We start from the raw sequence: 24,323 nt of genomic DNA, 5'->3' as shown, positions 1-24,323 counted from the left end.
CAAACATTTAGAGAAGAGTTAACACCTATCCTTCTCAAACACTTCCAAAATATAGCAGAGGGAGGAACACTCCCAGACTCATTCCACGAGGCCACCATCACCCTGCTACCAAAACCAGACAAAGATGCCACAAAAATATGAAAACTACAGGCCAGTACAACTGATGAGCATAGATGCAAAAATCCTCAACAAAATACTGGCAAACAGAATCCAACAGCACAATAAACGGATCATACACCATGATCAAGTGGGGTTAATCCCAGGAATGCAAGGATTCTTCAATATACACAAATCAATCAACGTGATAAACGATATTAACAAATTAAAGGAGAAAAACCATACGATCATCTCAATAGATGCAGAAAATGCTTTTGACAAAATTCAACACCCATTTATGATAAAAACCCTGCAGAAAGTAGGCATAGAGGGAACTCACCTCAACATAATAAAGGCCATATATGACAAACCCACAGCCAACATCGTTCTCAATGGTGAAAAACTGAAACCATTTCCACTAAGATCAGGAACAAGACAAGGTTGCCCACTCTCACCACTATTATTCAACATAGTTTTGGAAGTTTTAGCCACAGCAATCAGAGAAGAAAAAGAAATAAAAGGAATCCAAATCGGAAAAGAAGAAGTAAAATTGTCATTGTTTGAAGATGACATGATACTATGCATAGAGAATCCTAAAGACGCTATCAGAAAAATACTAGAGCTAATCAATGAATTTGGTAGAGTAGCAGGATACAAAATTAACGCACAGAAATCTCTTGCATTTCTGTACACTAATGATGAAAAATCTGAAAGAGAAATTAAGGAAACACTCCCATTTACCACTGCAACAAAAAGAATAAAATACCTAGGAATAAACCTACCTAAGGAGACAAAAGACCTGTATGCAGAAATCTAAGACACTGAAGAAAGAAACTAAAGATGATACAAACAGATGGAGAGTTATACCATGTTCTTGGACTGGAAGAATCAACACTGTGAAAATGACTATACTACCCAAAGCAGTCTACAGATTCAGTGCAATCCCTATCAAACTACATATGGCATTTTTCACAGAACTAGAACAAAAAATTTCACAATTTGTATGAAAACAAAAAAGACCCCGAATAGCCAAAGCAATCTTGAGAAAGAAAAAAGGAGCTGGAGGAATCAGGCTCCCTGACTTCAGACTATACTACAAAGCGACAGTAAACAAGAAAGTATGGTACTGGCACAAAAACAGAAATATAGATCAATGGAACAGGATAGAAAGCCCAGAGATAAACCCACGCACCTATGGTCACCTTATCTCTGATAAAGGAGGCAAGGATATACAATGGAGAAAAGACAGCCTCTTCAATAAGTGGTGCTGGGAAAACTGGACAGCTACCTGTAAAAGAATGAAATTAGAGCACTCCCTAACACCGTACACAAAAATAAACTCAAAATGGATTTAAGACCTAAATGTAAGGCCAGACACTATAAAACTCTTAGAAGAAAACACAGGCAGAACGCTCCATGACATAAACCACAGCAAGATCTGTTTTGACCCACCTCCTAGAGATATGGAAATAAAACCAAAAATAAACAAATGGGACCTAATGAAACTTAAAAGCTTTTGCACAGCAAAGGAAAACATAAACAAGACAAAAAGACAACCCTCAGAATGTGAGAAAATATTTGCAAATGAAGCAACTGACAAAGGATTAATCTCCAAAATATACAAGCAGCTCATGCACCTCAATATCAAAAAAACAAACAACCCAATCCAAAAATGGGCAGAAGACCTCAATAGACATTTCTCCAAAGAAGATATACAGATTGCCAACAAACACATGAAAGGATGCTCAACATCACCAATCATTAGAGAAATACAAATCAAAACTACAATGAGGTATCCCCTCACACTGGTCAGAATGCCATCATCAAAAAACCTACAAACAATAAATGCTGGAGAGGGTGTGGAGAAAAGGAAACCCTCTTGCACTGTTGGTGGGAATGTAAATTGATACAGCCACTATGGAGAACAGTATGGAGGTTCCTCAAAAAACTAAAAATAGAACTACCATACAACCCAACCCAGCAATCCCACTATGGGGCATATACCCTGAGAAAACCGTAATTCAAAAAGAGTCACGTACCACAGTGTTCACTGCAGCTCTATTTACAATAGCCAGGACATGGAAGCAACTTAAATGTTCATCGACAGATGAATGGATAAAGATGTGGCACATGTATACAATGGAATATTACTCAGCCATAAAAAGAAACGAAATTGGGTTATTTGTAGTGAGGTGGATGGACCTAGAGACTGTCATACAGAACGAAGTTAAGTCAGAAAGAGAAAAACAAATACCGTATGCTAACACATATATATGGAATCTAAAAAAAAAAGAAAAATGGTTATGAAGAACCTAGGGGCAGGACAGGAATAAAGATGCGCAGACATAGAGAATGGACTTGAGGACACGGAGAGGGGAAAGGGTAAGCTGGGGCAAAGTGAGAGAGTGGCATGGGCATATATACGCTACCAAATGTAAAATAGATAGCTAGTGGGAAGCAGCTGCATAGCACAGGGAGATCAGCTCGGTGCTTTGTGACCACCTAGAGGGGTGGGATAGGGAGGGTGGGAGGGAGACACAAAAGGGAGGAGATATGGGGATGTATGTATATATATATAGCTGATTCACTTTGTTATACAGCAGAAACTAACACACCATTGTAAAGCAATTATACTCCAATAAAGATGTTAAAAAAACAAACAAAAAACACCCCTGCATTGTGAAGCAGAACTGATTTCAAGAACTAAGTAAACCTCTATAAGTGAAACTAGTAACTCCCTATTTTAGCTTTAAGGCAAAAATGACTGATTCTTTATTTCTCCCAAAGTAGCCAGTACACAAGCTTCTATCTTTTGTGCAAAGGTTTTTAAGTACTGGAGTTTTTCTTTTCGAACTTTTTATCATGGGAGAACGGTGAAATAAACCCTCAGGCACTTATCCTGCTTCTACAACTCTCAAGACAAATCTTATTTGATCTATATTCCACCTCCCTCCTAACCTCAACACATAAGTACTGGATTATGTTGAAACAAAACAGGATCTTTTTATATGAAAATTTTAGTTTTTGAAAGACAGTAAAAAAGAGTGTATTAAGGCAACTCATTTAGAGGCTAAAATACTCACTTTGCTTATTTTAGGAAGCTAGGCTATACCACTGTTTTCTTTATTCCTTTATTCAATTAACATCCAAATAGCATCCAATGTCTGAACACTGGCTTCCCCATGTACTATGCCAAATACCCTAATCTCACTTTTGCTCCTTTGTAATAAGAGTTCATTATGTTCCAGCTAACGATGTTTAAAGACATTTAAATTAAAAAATATGAAGATAAAGCTAGGCCTAATTAAATTATACTTGAACAAAAACGAGTGGACAGCACAGGATACTGAAAGAGACTATGAAAATTCTTGTAACAAACTAAAAAACTAGTAACATACTTGTTTCTTTCTTATTCCCATTTTATATGTTTTTTAACGCCTGGAGTAAAAAAACCCAAACAAATGTTCCGACATTTCTTAGTTTGGTGTCTATACAGTCTGTGAATATCAGTGATGTAAAAATGATAATAGGTAATTATTCTAAAAAACCATTTGTCTAAAATTCAGAGTATTTTGATTACAGAGAACTATGCGTAAACTATATAGGACAGAATACTCATGAAAAATAAACTTTCCTAAGGTGTCTTCCTTAACGTTTGTCTAAAATTTCAAAGAATGCAAGTATCCGCACCTGGTGATCTTTTTTTTTTTGGCCAAGATTTGCTATTTTGGGAGTATATGATGAATCCTTAGGACATGCATATTACTTTTCAAGAGCTAAGTACATTACATTTTTGCACCCCTCCAATTCCCAGCATGTAAGTGAAAATAAATATCTTCCGAATGAATCCATCCAAGAATGCCGAAGTTTGAAGCACTTCTAGAGTGGAAGGTTTTCCAAAACCTTGCTTTTCAAAATGCAACAGTTCTCACGCTTACTGGACACACTAACCTTTGGGTTTTGGTGGCACAGGACCTACAAATCCAATATTGTCATAAAAGTTATGAATAGCGCTGGGATTAAAATGTGGTCCTGAAATACATAAAAAGTAAGTATATCAATGCTTATAGCTCAAAAATATTAAAAAAATTGTTAAAAAAACCAAATATTTTTTTTCTAAAAAATATCACAGTATAAATAGAAGAAATAAATACTTTTTGCACCTCTAATGTCAAATTACATGTCAGGGTTTCAAAAACAGCTGAGATAGGTATAATATAGTACCCATAACAGAGGTCTAAGTGGTAAATTGGGGAAGAAGTCAAATTAATGCCAGTAAGACAGTAACAGAATTAGAACTAGACGCCTGTTCTATGTGACAAGATAACTTAAAATTTAACAATTTAAAATACAATTTTAACATGGTCTTAAGCAACTAAATAGCTTGGCTTCAAGTAAGTATAAAAACCTTGTAGTAATGTAATACAAAGCTTCAGATTTTAAACAAAAGGAACAAGTTCAAGAATTATAGTTTCTAGACTGGCACTAACTTCCTTTTTCTCTCCAAAGTTAAATTATGGCATTTTCAATGAATGTTTCAAGATAAACAGCTTACTTACTAAAATAAAACAAATCATCTTTCAGTTTAATGGATTTTGGCACATACTAAGAAGTATGATTAAGGGCTTATTTTTTGGCTTCTTCCCTTTCCTGTCTTTTCCATTCTATATATTTCTATTATTTCTAAACTTCAGAATTAGGTTTAAGTTATAAATATTCCTTTTAGTTGTCTATGGAACTGAATTGTAAACATTTTTTTGTTTTACAATAAGCAGTTATTGCTTGTCAAGAATAGCTCAAGTATAATAAACTATCATTGTCCTAAAAATATATAAGCCGTGTTTTTATTTTCTTCTCTATTTTAGCAATTAAGAAAGTACCATTAGGGTGGCGATGCCTTTTAAATTATGTTCTTAAAAGCATAATTCTTGAAAGGGAAAAAGGTATATGAGGTACGTACATCTTAATCTTATTAAATATTGTACCAGATTATACTAATACATAACAGCAATACTTTTGACAATACAGCCAGACATACTGATCACTGTCTTCCCTTAACACATGACTAAAGGGGATTTGAAGGCTATACAATGTATCAAATTACTCCTCAACCAAATACACAACTTTGGGGGGGAGTGGAGAGTGAGTGAAAACAAAAATCCAAGTAGCACTATACGCTCCAAAGTCAAATCTGAAACAGTAAGATCACAATTGATAAGTCTGGTTTTAGCCATGGGAAAAGAGTTGGTAAAAATGAATTTCAGCTGAGTATGCATTGAACTTTACCTCTGGCTTGAAAAAGATCAATTTCTTTGGTTAAGCAGTCAATGTCAATCTGGAGTTGTCTATTACAACTTCTCAATTGCTGCATTTCTTCGAGCTGAAAAATAATTCCATGTGAGAAGGATCTACATTGAACTCTTGTGTTATTAGCTTAGAAAGAGTGAAATTTTGCAGGGGGAGGTAAGGACAGAGAAAGAAGTATGAATTAAGAGCATTTCTAGAAAACAAGATCAAGCTTTTATACTTATGACAGATTGCCTATTCTCATGTTCAAGCATAGCAGTCACAACAGTTAAAGAAAGGAAGACTTACTGAAGGTATTTGGGATATGGAATTTGATCTTTTCAGACGCCTTCGAGTTAGATTATTTTCCATTTCATTGACCTCAGATTTTAGTTTATCCAGCTTTTTCTTTTGAATCTCAAGTTCTCTTTGAAGTCGTTCCATTCTGGCCTTCTGATGTACCAAAAGAGCTGCAATACATATTAGTAAATATGAGGACCCACCCAGGTTAGTCAATTAACCTTTAAACAGCCTTGGGAAAACAAAACAATGACTACTTCTGTGACAAGCGAGAGGCTGCCAAGAATCCCAAAGATAAAAATAACACAAAATATTGTGAGTTAAACATTTAAAATTTCAAAATTTTTTACTTGAAAATTATTTTAAGCATACAAATGTCACTCATTTTTTTGGGGGGGGAGGTTTTAATATGGCCAATGACAGCATTTTTGCCTATAACCGCTCAAAAGGTCTAGTAGAGTCAATTAACCTACTTACTATTTAATTCAAATTTGACCCCTTGAAAGGATAAGCCCCTCTACTCCAAAAAGTCTGACATGTTTGGACTATACATAAGGTATCCTAATATAGACATGTTATAGATATTTTAGAAGGGAACATGAGTTAGGTTAAATCCATTTTGATGTATACAACAACTAAAATTGATTTCAATTCATATGAATGTTAACATTAAATTCCTCAAACTGCAAATTAAAAACAATACCATTCAGATAAATCAAACACATTTTCTTATATTACAATTACATTTTGTGAAAATATTTTCCTAAGATTTCATACGGAAAGAAAATAAGCAATCAATCTTGTCGCATGAATGATGAATTGCTTGGGAATCCTTATTAAACCATAAAAATTGGTATATGTTCCTGCCATCTCTGGACAATGTGAGCTTCACTTCTCAGGACACTGGACTGGTAGTGAAGATACCTGAATAGACTTCTATTAAAAGGCAGCTTGGGATGATTCTACCATGAGAAAACAGGCAGATTTTGGAAAATACAATAAATAACGTCTAAAAATGAAAAAGTCAAGTCGATTAAACAGATTAGATTAATGCTAAACAGTCATCATCAATCAAACTCAAATTTCCATGAATCTAAAAAATAAGGAAAAGGCTATATACATTCAGGCCATTCAATCTGGTAGTGTATTCTAGAATCAGAATTAGGGTGTGAGGTGCGGGAGGCTAGTTAGGCTCAAGTACTTTAAAATTAACTTTAAACAATACATAATTTTTCCCAACAAAAATTTGACACTAATATAATCCACAGGTATTTCCTCTGTAATTCTTCTTTCTTACTTATTGGAAGAAAAGAGTATTAGGGCATTATGTTTCAAGTTTTAAAAACCATGACAGATTCTTGCTACCCTCTCCCCCATTTTAATATATATTCTAAGAACACAGGGCAGTGTTTTTGGAGGTACACATGTTCCTGGTAGAAAACTCACCATGTCTCTGTACATCCATACCTACCCCAAGCTTGTTCTGTCAGGCTTTTATTAATTTGGTTTATTTTATTTGAATTGCAGACTTTTATCCCTCTATTTCCAAAATATAAGAATTCTGCATTAGGGTTTATTTTATTCTCTTAAAAAAGATGAGGAGCGGGCTGTTAATTTTTGAGTGGGATAATAAGAGGAGAAAGACGGAAGCACGAAGTGGGAATGAAGGGCAAGGCAAAGGAGAACTAGGAGTACGTAATACACTTTCCTTCGTTTCTAAACCCTAACCACCTACCAACATGTCTCAAGTGGCATTAGACATTTGTTCAAATTAATGATTACTTAAAAGCAGTATTTCTTAAAAGTAATGGAGATTTTCTCCCTAAAAGTTTTTTCCTAAATATGTAAAAAAAAAAAAAACCCACAATTAAAAAAAAATACATTATTTATTTATTTTATTTTTGGCTGCGCTGGGTCTTCATTGCTGCGCACAGGCTTTCTCTAGTAGCCGCGAGCGGGGGCTACTCTTCTAAAACACATTTACTTAGTGGTTCTAATGATATGTGATAATTCATATGTGTGCTGAATTAGAAAATAAGATATACATTCGTTATATTATTTAATATTATATATGGAGAGGGGATAAGAACAGATTTTCTAAGAAATTGAAACCCAACCTATATTACACTCTGAGTGGTCGAAATTCATACCACGAGGGCAGGGAGAGAACCTCAAAGTAAGGAGTTATAACAATTAAATACGAAGAATCAATTATATTAGAGAGGACTTCCATTTAAAGATGACTGAGCATTGCATTTACATAATCTTCTGCCTCCTGAAACCCCAAGAAAATGACAGAGGAATAAAACTGATAGAATCCGACAATGATAAAAAATAGGAAGAAGGCAATAAATGGACGAGAAATTTCAACAAGTTTCTGGAGAATGAAAGTAGATGAAGTGGCATAGGTTTATGGAGGAGAAAGCTGCAGTCTCATAGACAAGTACTGTACTGCAAAGAGGCAGCTAACTTGCCTGCAGAAACCTAAAGAGACTCCAGACTTTGGAGAATGAAGGTAACAACAGAAGGCAGAAGTGAGGAGTGGGCCAGAAAAGGGGGTTAATTGGATGTCTCTTTATGGAACAGCTGATCTCTCCCCATCCTGTGGAAGGGCAGGTAGCTGTATGCTTATTCTTAAGGCTCCTTCAAACACACATTTCTCAAGCTGGTTCCCATACACAAAGAATGCTAGGTGGTGATAGTGGAGTGTTCTCTTGCAGCAGAAGGCTCTTCACTTATTCCTCACAAAGCAAAGTCTGCCAAGTGACGAGTCTCACTTGCTTACCCAGGGCTTTTAGCCCTCATAGTCCTTCATTCTCAAATATGAAGCAATAGCCAAGGATCACCACACATTTGAGTAACATCTGACATGTGAAAGACCTAGATAAAGAGAAAGACTAAACCCAGACTAAGTGAATATAACTGAATAGGGAGATGAGAGAACTCAACTTCTAATGAACACCATTAAGAGAGTTCAGACAATGAGCATCCATAAAACAGCAATCTGCTATGAAAAAGGAATCGGAGAACTAGCTCTTAGAAGTTAAAACATTACTGCTGAAATGAACATTTCATACATGGACTGACAGAAAATTTAAGGAAATCTCAACTACAAAACAGAAGGACAAGGAAATGGGATATACTGAGAATATGACAATGAGAAATAAATAGAAAATTGGTCCAGGACGTTAAATAGCTGATTAAAATAAGTTCTGGAAAGAGGCAATAAGAAACTGGAAATCAGGAGATTTCCTGGTCTGAAGGGAGATGCTAGCCTTCAAACTGAAGGTCCAGTGAATGTAGAAAAATGGACGATTAAAAAAAAAAGACCTATACCTAGATACATTACTGTGGTCTATATAGAGTAGTTATACATAGAATATATGTGTGTGTGTGTGTGTGTGTATATATATATATATATATATATATATATACACACACACAAGTATGTATACCTTGATAAAATTAAAATAATATCCAATTATATACAAGTAGTTAAACCATAATAAGGCACAGGTAAAGACTATGCTGCAGCTTCATTTGTAATATTTGCATTGTAATAATATTTTAATTATTCAGCCAAATCACATTAATTTTCCCTATTCTGGAATCCTAAATTATTTAAATCGTAATGGAACTGAAATTACTTTTTGTACTAGTTCAAAGGGCATTAAGTAAATTACTACCATGAGTGAAGTGTGAAGGAAGGAAACAAAGGGAATAAACTACATCAAGAGCTTACATATTATTACTTTGTATTTATAAATCATTTCACACTAAAGGGGAATCTTTTTTTGTTAGATGAGTTCATTTCATTTTTCACTTGGAAAAATTCAGCATTTTAGATTTTTCATGATAAAGTACATTTCTCAATTAAACTGCAATCTCCTTGAGGGTAAACATTTTTGTATCACCTTGTATCTATTTTTAACCCTGAAAATTGTAGGCACTTGATAAATACCTATTAAATGTAAAATAACAACAATAATTTGACTTTTAATGGATAGTAAAATGAAATAGAAATGTCTAGGAAATACTGTTAAAACAAAAATTGGACATTTATTTTAAAGTCTCCTTGAATGTGTACTTCTAATATGTTTTACTTAGCAAAATTTTAATAATTTTAAAATATGGCAAGACTTTTTTAGGTTGCTGACACTGCAGAAAGATGGCTCTTTTATATGCTAGTTCTACTAAGGAAATAAGGGTTATATTTAACATTTCAATCATACAACGATTTCTTCAGTTTTCCAAACTTAACTATCTACCTTGTCCTTTTAAATAGACAAAAAAGGAGGAGGAATAACAGGTAGAGAAAAAATACTCAGTACGTTTTAAATCTTCTTTCAGTCAAAATTAAATTTTAATGAATAAAGGTAATTTAGGCATGCAACGCCCCCTGGTGGTTGTTAAAATAACTGACAATTAGTTACTTAAAATACATACTAAGGCTCTTAAAACCGCTTCTATAGGCATACTAGATATTTCACACAGCAATCTCGGAAAATGTAGTCTTTACCGAACTTTGGCCAGCTTCCAATAAACAATGGAGACAATAAATTACTCAACTTTATTTGTAAATAGAAAAACTCACCTGAAGTTTCAGACAGCGCTAGCTTTACTAATTTTAGGCATTCTATAAATGTAAATGACATCTAATTTCTCCAGAAGTTAAAAAAAAAAATAAGAGAATTGGATGGGCATATTAAAAAAAAGATGCCTTTGCCATTGGAAAATGTACCAGGCACTTATGGATACAAAGATTTTAGGCTTATTTAAAAAAAAAGAGAGAGTGAAGGAGATAAACTTTATCACTGGAAACATAAGACACTTATTTCTACTGTCTTTAAAATTTTTGTCTGTCAGGGCAATTTTAAATGCCCAAGTGTGGTACCATGTGGCCTAAGTCATTGTACCCCAAAAGGCACAATGTCACCTTCTAAAATAAATCAAGATTTCTCTGGACTGTAGCTGTGGACAGCAGGGATGTTTAGATGCTTTATATACCACTGTGTAATTACAATCGCTTATTTGGTGATTGTGTCACAAGATTCAGAGACGGCAATTACTCTTTAAAATAAAGCATGCTGATGTTTTAATCTATTTTGCCACTTTTAAGGACAGCTTGAAATCAGATCTTGCAACAGTGTTGCAACTGGGCCTGTAATCTGGGCAACACATTTTACAACAAAACCAAGAAAATAATGCTTAACCTCTGTAATTATTTTTAAGAAATTTAAATTACTTATATATTAGTATTAATAATAGATGAGTATGGGACCCCTGCTAGACAACTTTGTTGTCATTTATTTCCATATAATTAAGATGCTGCATGTACTCTTACAGCATTATGATACAGATACTGTCTAAAAGCTTTGTTTTAGAGAAAAAGAAAACTGGGGCCTACAGACACCTAAAGAGCCTCAAAGCATACAACTGGATGAACCATAATAGGAATTGGGAATGTTTATAGCTTAGAAAGATTTATACTTTAAAAGGGGATATGGTAGTTATTTTCAAGTTTTTGAAGGGATGCCATATGAAAGAGAAATAAGGCCAGTTCGATATGATTTCAAGGAGTATCACTATAACTAAACAGGAGATACACACAAGATTTCTGTTCTTTTCTCTCAAAATCTTGGAGTGGAGAAGGGCTTTCTAAACATAAACAGAAGGCAGAGGAAAAAAAGATTAAAAAGTTTGAATGTACAAAAATAAAAAAATTTATAAAACAACAAAAAAATTTATTGACCAAGTTAAAAGTAACAACATATTAGAAAAAACAGACTAGGCACAAAACAAGCAAGTTCACAAAATAAGAAATACAAATGGCTTAAAAATTAATACATGAAAAGATGCTCAACCTCACTCATATTCAAAGATGCAAATTTAAAAACACCAAAACAATATATTTTTACCTATCAGACAGACAAAGATGTATTTTTTTCAATCACCTACATAGTGATGGGTGGGAGAAAGAAAGAAGAAAAGGACATTCTTATAAATATTACTAAAAATGTTCCCCATGTATAAATATAGGAGTATAAACTGGTAGAATCTCTTTAGAGAGAGTCTCAAAATTAAAACTGGCAACATGCACTGAGGCGGTCATCAGTGTCCTTCACCAAATATTTCTGCCTCTCTGCTTTCCAGGTATGTGGTAGAACGGCGCCTCTCCATTCTCTCTGAATTAGGGGTGGCTATGTGGACTTGTTTTTTCTAAAGAGTAACAAGTGTCGGAGCAGAAGCTTAAGGAGTCAGAGCTGATTTGCTGTATGTCCTTTGCCTTGCCTGAACAATCACGGAAGCACAGAGATGGAGCTTCCCTTAACCTGGGTACCTAAGTGAGGATGATGTAGAAGTGCCCACCAGCTAATCTAATTGGCAAGTGAACTAGAAATAAACCTTTGTTGTTTAAAGACACAGTTTCTTACAGCAGCATAACCAAGCCTAAATGATACATCTATCAAGATTAAAAATGCACATATCCTTTGACACAGCAGTTTTCCACTCCTGGGAATCTCTTCTGCTAACATACTTGGGTGCAGGCAAAATTTGTATGCACAAAATTTTTACTGCAGCAGTTTGTAAAAACAAGACCCTAAGATCTGTCAAAAAAGGACTGATTAGAGATCATGGTACAAAATACTATGCAGTCTTCTTCTTTTTTTTTTTTTGCGGTACACGGGCCCCTCACTGTTGTGGTCTCTCCCGTTGCGGAGCACAGGCTCTGGACGCACAGGCTCAGCGGCCATGGCTCACGGGCCCAGCCGCTCCGCGGCATGTGGGATCTTCCCGGACCGGGGCATGAACCCGTGTCCCCTGCATCGGCAGGCGGACTCTCAACCACTGCGCCACTAGGGAAGCCCTATGCAGTCATTTTTAAAAGAAGCAGATCTGCAATGCCTGACATGGAATACTCTCAGAGATAAAAACAAAAACACTGATAAAGACGGAGAGTAAAATACTATGCTTCATTTGTATAAAAAAAGGTATAAATATACATATGCTTCATATACAATTTCAATTTCTAGAAGAACACAAAATGAACTGTTTGTGACCAGCTACTGGTTGTCTCCAGGGAGGGGAACTTTCCATCATAAACCCTTTTTGGTCTGTTTGCATTTAAAAGAAAAATCAAGTATATTTAGAAAAATGTTTTGGTGTAATCCCTATAGAATCCTAGCTGACTTCTTTGTAGAAGGTGACAAGCTGATTCTAAATTATATATGGAATAGCAGGAGACCTCAAAGAGCCAATCTAAAAACAGAACAAAGTAGAATTTACCTGCCCCAATTTCAAAACTTACTACAAAGTAACAATAATCAGTGTAGTAATGGCATAAGGATAGACATACAGATAATAAAAAAAAACCCTGAAAGTCCAGAAATAAACCCATGTGTTTACGGTCAACTCATTTTCTACAAAGGTCCCAAGACCATTCAATGGGAAAAGAAGAGTCTTTTCAACAAATGGTGCTGGACTGCTATATTTAAAATAGAGAACCAACAAGGACCTACTGTATAGCACAGGGAACTCTGTTCAATATTCTGTAACAACCTAAACAGGAAAAGAATTTGAAAAAGAGTAGATACCTTAGTATACCTATACCTATACCTATAGCTATACCTATAGCTGAGTCACTTCGCTGTGCACCTGAAACTAACACAACATTGTTAATCAACTCTACTCCAGTATAGAAAAGAAAAAGAAAAGGCCACCTGTGGTACAGGAGAGAACTTTGCAGCAACAACACAACAGCCCAAATGGTGATGGGACATCTGGACTGCCACATGCACAAGAATGAAACTGGACGCTTATCTCATACCATTACACAGAAATTAACTCAAAATAGATGAAAGACCAACATTTAAGCTCTAAAACAATAAAACTCTCAGGAGAAAACACAGGGGTAAATCCTGATGACCCTGGATTTGGCAAATGATTCTTAGATATGACAGCAAAAATATAAATAATGAAAGGAAAAAGATAACTTGGACTTCAGCAAAATTAACAACTTGTGCTTCAGGGACACTATCAAAGTGACAGGGTAACTCACAGAATGGGAGAAAATAGTTGCAAATCATATAAGGGACTTATATCTAGAATATACAGAGAACTCATACAACTCACTAATAAAAACAAATAACCCAATTAAAGAATAGGCAAAGGAAATAAACAGGCATTTCTCCAAAGAAAATATACAAATGGCCAGTGAGTACATGAAATGATCCTTGACATCATTAGCCATCAGAGAAATGTAAATCAAAACCACAATGAGATACCACTTTACAGCCACTAGGATGGCAAGAATCAAAGAAAAAAGCAGCTGTGGTGAAGGATGTGGAGAAATCAAAACCCTTGTACATTGTTGGTGGGAATACAAAATGGTGCAGCCACTGTGGAAAACAGTTCATTCCTCAAATGGCTAAACACAGAGCTACCACAGGACCCAACAATTCTACTCTTATGTGTATACCTACACATATGTGTATACATATGTCCACACAAAAACTTGTACACAGATGTTCACAGCAGCATTATTCACAATAGGCAAAAGCTGGAAACCACCTAAATGTCCATGAACTGATGAATGAATAAACAAAATGCAGTATATCTATACAATGGCATAATGGGCCATAAAAAGGAATGAAGTCCTAACACGTGTTACAAGGTGGATGAGCTTTTAAAACATTATGCTAGGTGAAAAAAGCTAGTCACAAAAGACTGCATATTATGTAGTTCCTCTTATATGAAATGTCCAGAATATGTAAGTCTACGGCGACAGAAGGTAGATTAGTGACTACTTAGGGCTGAGGGTGGAGGTGATGGGATAGGAGGTGACAGATAAAGGGTATGGAGCTTCTTTTTGAAGTGATGAAAATGTTCTAATATTGGTTGTGGTGATGGTTACACACATGTGACTATACTAAAAATCACTGACTTGTACACTGTAAATGACTGATGAACTTTATCTCAATAAATGTTAAAATAATGACTAAGACTTTTTTAAAGTAAATTAAAAGAATGAAATATTCGTACATGCTAAAATAAAATGATCTTAAGATGTTAAACAAAAAAAGTATATAATATATCCCCAAAGAGTATGTTTATGTTATACATACTGTAGAGTATGTACATATTATATAATGCCACATATATGTATTTATGTATACCCATATACATATATTGCATTCCCATTAAAAAAAAGTGTGTGAGACAGAGAGAGAGAGTAATTATAAAGGGAAGGAGGATCAAGAACTGCTAATGGAGATTACCTCTGATAATTGAACAGTGGGATGGCTGGGGGAAGGGACAGGTCAGGGGTCAAAAGGAGACATTTTTATTGTATCTTCCCTTTTTTGGGTTAAATTTCTTTTACCATATGGATATGTTATTTTCATTAATACTTGTAGAAAATTCAGTTTAACATAGGAAATAACTTGCTAGTAGGCAGAACTCTTCAGAAATGGAATGTGCTGCCTTAGGAGGCAATTTCTCCCTCAGAAAGCACGCAGTACACAATGGGTTTACGCTTGACAGGGGTCCTGCAGGACCAACTGCTGGATGGGTAAGTGGACTGGATAACGTTTGTTGCAGAGTTCTAGATGAAACAAGTCTCTTCCAGGCTTGAGATTCATTCCAAATTAAAAAGGTAGGTAGTCTTAAGACCAGGAAGAACCTACGAGAAGTAGGCCAGATTCGAAAGGAAAAAAATTCTTTAAGTGGTTTGAAGTCAAGCTTAACTACTGAGTTAATTTAATGTGACCTCAATGTCAACATAGTGAGTCAACGTTCGAAAAAAGGCATTTCCAATCAGCAGGTGAATCACAGTCAAAGTGCAAATTTTAAAATTTAAATTAATTTCTAGTTCCTTTTGAAAAGAATATCTAGCCCCCTCAAGTTTTGTCATGATTAGCATTTTTATTAAATCTCATTAAATAGAAAGGTGTTGTGATTTGGAGGGAAGTACTGCTGAAAAAAATGACAAGGAGGGGCTTCCCTGGTGGCGCAGTGGTTGAGAGTCCGTCTGCTGATGCAGAGGACACGGGTTCGTGCCCCAGTCCGGGAAGATCCCACATGCCGCGGAGAGGCTGGGCCCGTGAGCCATGGCCGCTGAGCCTGCTCGTCCGGAGCCTGTGCTCCGCAACAGGAGAGGCCACAACAGTGACAGGCCCGCGTACAGAAAAAAAAAAAAAAAAAGACAAGGAATGTGAAAGTCCAAGAAGCTAATTTCCTCTCATACATTTTCTTATTTGTATTTCTATTTTAGGTTTAAAGTCATAGTTGCTGTTTGACAATGTAATGGGACCATAAATATAACTGGAAGAAAAAGTATTAAAGTATCATTAAAAATGCTTATTACTTTAGCTAGATCAATGCCATAGATGCTTTCTGTAGCAATAATGGAGAAGATGAAATCATTTTTGGCAGCAATGTTAGTCTGGTAAGAGCCTCTGGCAACTGTAACAAAACACAGACCACAGGCCACTGCCCCCAATCCCCTACCATGAAAACTGGTTTGAATGAGTGGAGCATTTGTTCTCCACACCTATAGAAGTTTCCAGTGTTACAAAAAGCAAACTTCTATGAATGCGGGGAGGACACCAGAAAGTCTCAGAAGACAGTGAATGATTAAGGACTAAAGTATAATTTACTTCCTTTACAGGGGGTGATGGTGATAGACTTGGTGCTGAGATGAGCAGGGTCCCGAAAGAAGTTTCATTAACTGTCCTCTTTTTTCATTCTATAGCAGAGGGCGTATGAAACAATAGATCTTTAAAAAGAAATTCTCATTTTTGAAATTTTTATTGTAGTATATTTATATTTCAAATGTTAAATGATAAATAAATGAAAAATAATGCGTTTTGTTTACCACATTTATTTAGGCACGTTCTCGCCTCAATTTGAGAAAAGTATTTTCCCATGATTCTAGTACCTGGCTTAACTTGCTCTTCTACTCTGAAACAGTATGATTCAGGAGCTTTAGAAAGATCAATTTCACTGCAGGAGGCAGGGATATTTCTTTTCTCTTTATTACCCACACCACACAAATTAGAGTTCAGAAAAGATCCTTACTTAAAGATCAGTATTATTTGGGTCACCTCATTTAGTACTGTGTAAACTGTAAAGCATTACACATGTATAAGTTAATATCGCAAGAGATGCATTTTGCTGGAAAGAACAGTCCTTTGATTTGACTAGAACCAAGTCAATGAAACACTAGATCAAGATTTTGACACTGGATGATACAGAAATCTTGGTCAACACCAGTTCCACGTTAAACAGAAGGAAATGAGATAAGAGGTTGCAGAACAGCACCCACCCCAGTACCGTGTGCACATGCAGATAACACAAGGGTACACAGCCATACGAATGTTAGGAAATTCCTTACATAGGTAGGTACGCTTAAAGAAAGTGATCATGGTTGTTATAGCTGTTTGGAGGTTGTTCAGTAAAGAGAAATAATTTGAGTGGCCCATTCTGGGGAAACCTGTTTTTTTTTTTGTAGCCTTTGAGCTCTCAAAACAGATCCCTTATTCATTAGCAAAGCTTTTTTTACCTTCAGGTGTCTTTATAAGGTCTTCCGGGACTTCCCTGGTGGTCCAGTGGTTAAGACCCTGCTTCCACGGCAGGGGGCACGGGTTCGATCCCTGGTCGGGAAACTAAGATCCCGCATGCCACGCAGTGCGGCCAAAAATAAAAGAAAAAAATAAAAAGGTGCTTCCTACATCTACCAAGGTTATTACTTTATTGTTTCAAGTTATTTCAAATTATAGCTATATATTATCTATATTGTGATTTCTTTTGTGATAGCTGCCTGTTTTTATTTATTTTTATTGAGTGATCTTCTAGTTCCATGCTTCTCAAACTGAGGCATACACAGCCCCTACAGTGGTGCACCAGGGGTTATATGAAGGTACAAGATAAACCTGAGGCATCTTTCCAGAGGGTTTATTTTGAAAATCTGGAAAGACAGTGCCATGGGCTCTGTTAACTGCCTACGTGAGAGTCCTGACGCTGCTACTTGTCCTTTGGCTAGGTATTTAACCTATCTGTTCCTAAGTATTTTAAGCTGAAAACAGGAATACTACTAGTGCCTATTTTATAGTTGGTTGTGAGAAATAAATGGGCTTTCAGAACAATGCCTAGCACATTATAAGCTTTCAGCAGGTATTAGCTGTTATATATCTTAATATTAGATTATTCATTTCCCCGTTGAGCAAATATAAGCAATGATGGAGAGACAGGAAATGCTGGGGGGTGGATTCAGATAGGGAGATCAGGGATAGTCTCATTGAAAAGGTAGACTTCTGAGTAAAGACTTGAAGGGAGTGAGGGAGTTAACTGTGGAGTCAGGGAGAAGAGAATTTCAGACAGAGGGAATAGCAAGTTCAAAGGCCCTAAGGTATGCCTTCTATGTTTAAAGAATAGTAGCATGAAGGCCAGCAGGGCTGGAACAGAGTGAGTGAGGTGGTAACTAAAAGGAAAAGAGATGGGGGAGAGGCAGTGGATGGCTGAATGAAATAGGTAGTGATCATGTGCAGAGGAGTCATATGATCTGACTTATGTTTTAAAACTGTATCCCAGTGGATGCTGAGTTAAAACAAGACCATAAGTAGGCAAGGGTGAAAGCAGGTAGGCTACTGCAATAATTCATCTAAGAGATGACAGTAGCTCAGGCCAGAGTGGTGACAATGAACGGGGGTGGTAAGAAAAAAGAATTCTTGATATACTTTGAAGGTTAGAGTTGACAGGATTTATCGTCAAATTAGATGTGAAATATGAAAGAAGGAAGGAGTCAGTGGTATTTCTGAAGTTTCTGGCCTGATTAAGCTGCCATTAATGGAGATAGGAAGAGTAAGTTCGGGGCAATGTCAGAAGCTGTTTCAGACAGAGTAAACTTGGGATGCCTAGTAAACATTCAAATGGAGATGTTAAGTAGGCAGTTAATTAAACTGCTTGAAATTCAGGAAATAAGTCCAGGTTAGAGTTACAAATTTGGGAGCTATTAGCATAGAATAATATTTAAAGTTATGAGGCTGGCTGAGATCATCTAGGGAATGGTAAGGACAGAAAAGAGAGAAGGCCCAAGGATTGAACTCTGAGGCTTTGATCTCACTTCTTTGAACAAAGAAGTGGAAGAACAAAGAAGTGAAAGGTCAGAGAGATGAGGGAGAACCACCAAAGAATAAAAGGAGAGGTGGAATCCTAGTGTATTATCCTATAGTAAGTCAAATGAACAAAATGTTTCACAGAGAAGAAGGTGCTTGACAGCGGCAAAGGCTACTGATACAGATCAAGGAAGACAAGGGCTGAAAGAGCACTGGGTTTAGTAACGATGCTGTCACTGATGACCTTGACAGGAGCAGTTGTGGCTGACTGCAGTGGGAAAAATCCTGACTAGAGAAGGGTCGAGAGAGAATGGGAGAGAAGTTGGAGTTAGCACATTTAAGCAATACTTTATTTTCACACTCCAGTTAGTATACAAATATCTCACATCTACTTTAAACAAAAATTCCCCTTATCGAGTTATCTTCATAAAATAAATTACTCTCTGGGGGTGGTGGTGGGAGGAGGAGAGACACAGGTGAGGGAGATTAAGAGGTATAAACTTTTGGTTATGAAATTCTGAGTCACAAGCATAAAATGTACAGCATGGGGAATATAGTCAATAATTATGTAATATTTTTGTATGGTGACAGATGACAACTAATCATCGTGATCACTTTGAAATGTACAGAAATATTGAGTCACTATGATGTGTACCAGGAACTAATACAGTGTTGTAGGTCAATTATACTTCAAAAACAAACAAAGAGACATCAGATTTGTGGCTATCAGAGGTGGGGGGGGGGCGGAATTAGATGAAAGCAGTCAAAAGGTACAAACTTCTAGTTATAAGATAAATAAATACTAGGGATGTAATGCACAACACAGTAAAGATAATTAACACTGTTGTACGTTGTAAATGAAAGCTGTTAGGAACAAATCCTAAGAGGGACTTCCTTGGTGTTCCAGTGGTTAAGAATCCGCCTTACAATGCAGGGGATGTGGGTTCGATCCCTGATCGGGGAACTAGGATCCCACATGCCGCGGGGCCACTAAGCCCACGTGCCTTAACTACAGAGCCCACGCGCTCTGGAGCCTGCGCACCACAACTACTGAGCTCACCTGCTATAACTACTAAGGCTGTGTGGTATGGAGCCTGCCGGCCACAACTAGAGAGAAGCCTGCACGCTGCAACAAAGAGCCCAGGCGCCACAAAGAAAGATCTCGCGTGCCGCAACTAAGACACGATGCAGCCAAAAAAATAAATATTAAAAAAAAAATTTTAAAAAAGAGAATAAATCCTAAGAGTTCTCAGTCAGAAGGAAAACATTTTAAAAATCTATTTCTTTAATATTGTATCTATATGAGATGATGGATGTTCAGTAAACCTACTGTGGTAATCATTTCATGATGTACATATGTAAATCAAATTATTATGTTGTACACCTTAAGCTTATACAACGCTATATGTCAATTGTATATCAATAAAACTGGAAGAAAAAAATTACTCTCCATTTAAGAATCAGTAACTATCCAAACACAGGAAATCTACTATTTTGTTGGAAGGAGAGGAGAAGAAAGGACTTTGAGGGAAGAACAGGAATTAAGTATCAGTGGAAAAAAATACTGTTATATTAAAAATAATTTACTGCCAAAACTAAACAAAAATGGTTCCAGTTTAGTCACAGATATATGGAAAATAAAGTCTCAGCACAATTTCTAGTGAAATCAGAATCACCCATGGAGCTTTAAAACACACATGGGCACCCATGCACACGTGCACCCAGGCTTCACCATTAAGAAGCTCTAATTGAGCAAGTGTGGACTGAATCTGGGCATTTTTATGTTTTGAAAGCTTCATAGGTGATTACAGAATTTGAAAGCACCACAGCCTAGCTTGGGTTGTGAATCACTAGAATATAATTGTTTAAAACATAAAATAAACCAAAACAATCAGGCTCCTCTAAGAAACTCAGCAGTAAAATCACTACTTTTAGAAATTCTAAAAACGACAAGTGGTACTAATAGTAGTAGGAGGCTACATGCTGCATGGGGGTGATACAGTATTTTCCAATCTATAATACTTGGAACAATTCATTGGCGATATAAGGATGACTGAGATACATCCTTACTCTAAAGGACTCCAGCTAATTTACAAAACCTGAGTCAATAGTCAAGACAAACATCCTCTCCTTTTTTATCTGAATGAATTTAACAGTTTCCTACGGAAGATTAAATAACTTAAGGGGTCAGATAAAATGTGATATGATAGAAATTATCTCTAATTGAATTAATATAGATATAATTTAGTATTACACCAATATTAACTAGCCTGTTCCAGAAAAGGACAATCAAGTGAGATAGATTTAAAACTAATGTTTTCATTCACAATTCCGAACAAAGAGAAAGGTTGCACTAACTGATGTTTAAGGGAGACTGAAAGAAATAAGTACCAGGAACAGGATTCAAATTTCTCTTTGAGTTATTCAAGAATTCACAGCAATTTAAATTTTGTTATAAAATAAGACAAGTAATGTTGTATTAGAAAAATGAAGAACAGAGAATTCTTCTGGTCAAAGAAGGCAGATTTACTATATTAGTTCACTAATCTCTTATTAAAATGTTTTTATGAATTTTTATTTGAAGAAAATTTAAGGGGAAAATCTGCATCACTACAGGTGACAGAGTTACTGAAAAGAAAGTTTTATGAACGTTAAGAAAACAGACAAATCAAGAGTTGATTATTCTGAAGATCTGATAAGGCTACCATTCAAGCTTCAAGTTATAAGATAAAACTGATATTCAAAATTTATATGAACACTCTCAAAGGTTCTTAAGATAGTATTATTTCAGGCAACATTTAAAAGATAAAATAATGGTGATATCCACTTCTGCAGTGAAATCAAATGTACACCAATTAAGCCCAGAATGGAAAATGATCCCATTGCCAATATTATTATTACCTTGTGTGTAGGCAGCATCATCAGATCCCATACTCAACTTCCGTGCTTCACTTATTCTATCCACATGTGCTAAAGCAGGGTCCGTGAGGTGCTGAATATTCTCTGTTTCTACATAATGATCAGGATGGTTCAGCAGATTTGTAAGTTCAAAGGTAGGGGACACCACCCCTGGTGAAACTGCAGGGGGTTTATTGGGAGAAACGGTAATTTTGAAAGTATATTTTGTATTGGGTTGAGTGACCACCACTCGAGGAGAAGTTGCAGAGTTATTGCCTATTGCTCGACTTTTGGGAGGGTGGTGATGAATAAAGGCAGGCCCCATGCTCACTTGCCCGGACATGTTCCTGGAGGCAGCAGATGCTCCAGAGTTTGTGGATATGAAGAGAGTGGGCTGATTCCGCATGACCTGCTCATCTCCTGTGGTGGCATTAGCTGAAATATAGACCTTAGGTTGACTACGGGACATCACCTCATCGGTATTTGGGGGACTGGCAGCTATGTAAACAGTGGGTTGATTTCTGTTTAAGGTCTGGCTGTTAACCGAAGAGGAACTGCTGGAGGTTCGAGGTCCAGAAGAACGCAGTTTCGAAGAACTGCTTCTTTGCGGGGGTTCAAGTTTGATTTCAATCTGGTTTTTCCGAGGTCCTGTTGAAATATTCTGAATGTTATATTGGCTATGGGCAGAAGACTGTGAGCTACCAGACGAATGAATTGTTGGTGGCTGTGGAGTAGTAGGTGAACTGATGGGCATGTAGACGTGAGAGGTCTGGTGGCCTTGCTGATTTGGCTGCTGGGCTGAGGTATGTGGCAGAGGATTAGATGCAGGATATGTAGTCCAGGGACCAGGTTGTGAAGGTTGATAAACTTGTTGAGGGTTCATGGGATTAAACTGAGATACCCAGCCAGAATGCTGTTGTGTCTGTCGAGTTGTACCACTAGGAGTTGTAATGTAGGGCCTAATATAGATAGAATTTCCCTGTGGACTGTTAAGTACAGGTGGAGGTACACCATGTATGTGCAAAGATGTAGGAGTATTACGACCAGTCTGGATATTTGGGGCTAAAGTTACCATAATGGGATTAAATCTTGGAGTTTGTTGAGAAAGGTTAGATGTTCCTTTGCTGCCTAAGTGAAATCCAAGATGTGGTGCTGAATTTGAAGCACCAGATGTACTGGACATTCCAAAAACATTAAAGCCTTGAGGAACTTGAGCTGGTGCTGTCTGTGGCTCCTGCTGAAATAGTTCATTATTGGACTGACCACCTTGAAGTTGTCCATCACTAATGCTGTGCGTTAGAGTCCTACTTCCATTCATTCTATTTCCTTCTCTTCCATGGTGGTAAACATTCTGTGACTGCAAGTCCAAGTTGAGAGAAGTCATGTGATTGCGTAGACCAGAAATTCCAGAATCATCCGAAAAATTCAAGTCTCCTTCACCGTAAAGATACCTTGTACTCTCCTGAGAGAGAACTGCACAGCAGGCATCCAGGTTATTATTATTCTATAAGACGAAATAAAAACAGCTTGTGTTAACAACCAGAAGCCAATGCATATACTCTCATCACTACTTAAATATTACACGATTAACAAGAGATTATTTAATACAATTATAACAGATACACTTGAGCTCTTTTACTTGAGAAGAACTAGTATTTATGCAAATAGTTGAATTAAAAATCCTCACTACTAATGTAATGGAAAAGTTCTCTAACTAGCAATAGCTAAAAGTGAACAAAGTCAGTATTCTGTTTTAGGAGTTATTTTATAGTAAAATGGATTCATGCAAATATAGTAAAATTACAACTTAATTAAAAATGCAGTTTGAATTTTGAACAAAATATAAGCATTCAACTTAAGCATATAATATTGTATAATTAATATTTTGCATATTCATGTGCTATGTAATTCTTTTAAACCAATGACCTTTTAAAAACTATTATTTGTGGTATTTAAATTAAAAAGTTCTAAAATTCATAACAAAGGCATTACAATTCCTTATGTGCTTCCTCTTGTGTTAAAAACAAACAAGCCACATACATATACATATGTAAGATCAAGGTAGCCTCCAGAGTAACTGAGATCACATCTTTGCCTTTAGATAGCATCATATAATTCTACTCCAGAGAAATGAAAAACAAAACAAAACAAAAAAACAATTAGACTGTTTCTAAAGAATTCTCAAAAGAAACTACTTATAAATTATCCATAAAAATATTTACTGAACACCTACGATATGTACATCATTCTGTTTGAGACTGTGGAAGACTCAAATGATGTATAAAACCAGACTTTTCCCTAGAAGAGCTTGCAACTCAATTAGGGAGACAAACCATGGATTTATGAAAAGGTAACATTATTAAAACATGAATATATGTCAAATAATAAGTGGTATTGAAGTTCAACAGAGAGTTAATACCGTAGGCTACCGCAGAAAGGACTGTGTTAATGAGGGAGGTATAATCTCATGGGTTTCACAGTATATGTAGGACTTGGATAGGAAAAAAGGCATTCCTGGTGAAGGGAATGGCATGCCTAAAGACAGACATAAATGTGATAGTAAGGAAGAGTATGTTCTAAACAAGGTGACTGGAGCAGATCTGGCTGGAGTTAAAGGTTTGTATTGGA

The 24,323-nt window shown here is 36.2% G+C and overlaps 1 protein-coding gene across 5 annotated transcripts in view; it reads right to left on the bottom strand.

Annotated features, from left to right (window-relative positions):
• TAB2 (TGF-beta activated kinase 1 (MAP3K7) binding protein 2) overlaps positions 1-24,323 on the bottom strand; it is an 86,985-nt gene that overhangs the window by 7,828 nt on the left and 54,834 nt on the right. For all 5 annotated transcript variants that reach the window (XM_082669230.1, XM_082669232.1, XM_082669229.1 and 2 more), the window contains 4 exons: positions 21,699-23,199; positions 5,692-5,852; positions 5,383-5,476; positions 4,048-4,128 (listed from right to left, as the gene is read on the bottom strand). In XM_082669230.1, the coding sequence (XP_082525356.1) occupies positions 4,048-4,128; positions 5,383-5,476; positions 5,692-5,852; positions 21,699-23,199 (1,837 nt within the window). The remainder of the gene's footprint in view (positions 1-4,047; positions 4,129-5,382; positions 5,477-5,691; positions 5,853-21,698; positions 23,200-24,323) is intronic.

Source organism: Grampus griseus (genome assembly GCF_964374135.1).
Source record: "Grampus griseus genome assembly, chromosome: 13".
Taxonomy (NCBI): Eukaryota; Metazoa; Chordata; class Mammalia; order Artiodactyla; family Delphinidae; genus Grampus; species Grampus griseus.
The sequence above is the reverse complement of the archived record's forward strand: the minus strand, read 5'-3'. Positions and strand labels throughout refer to the sequence as shown.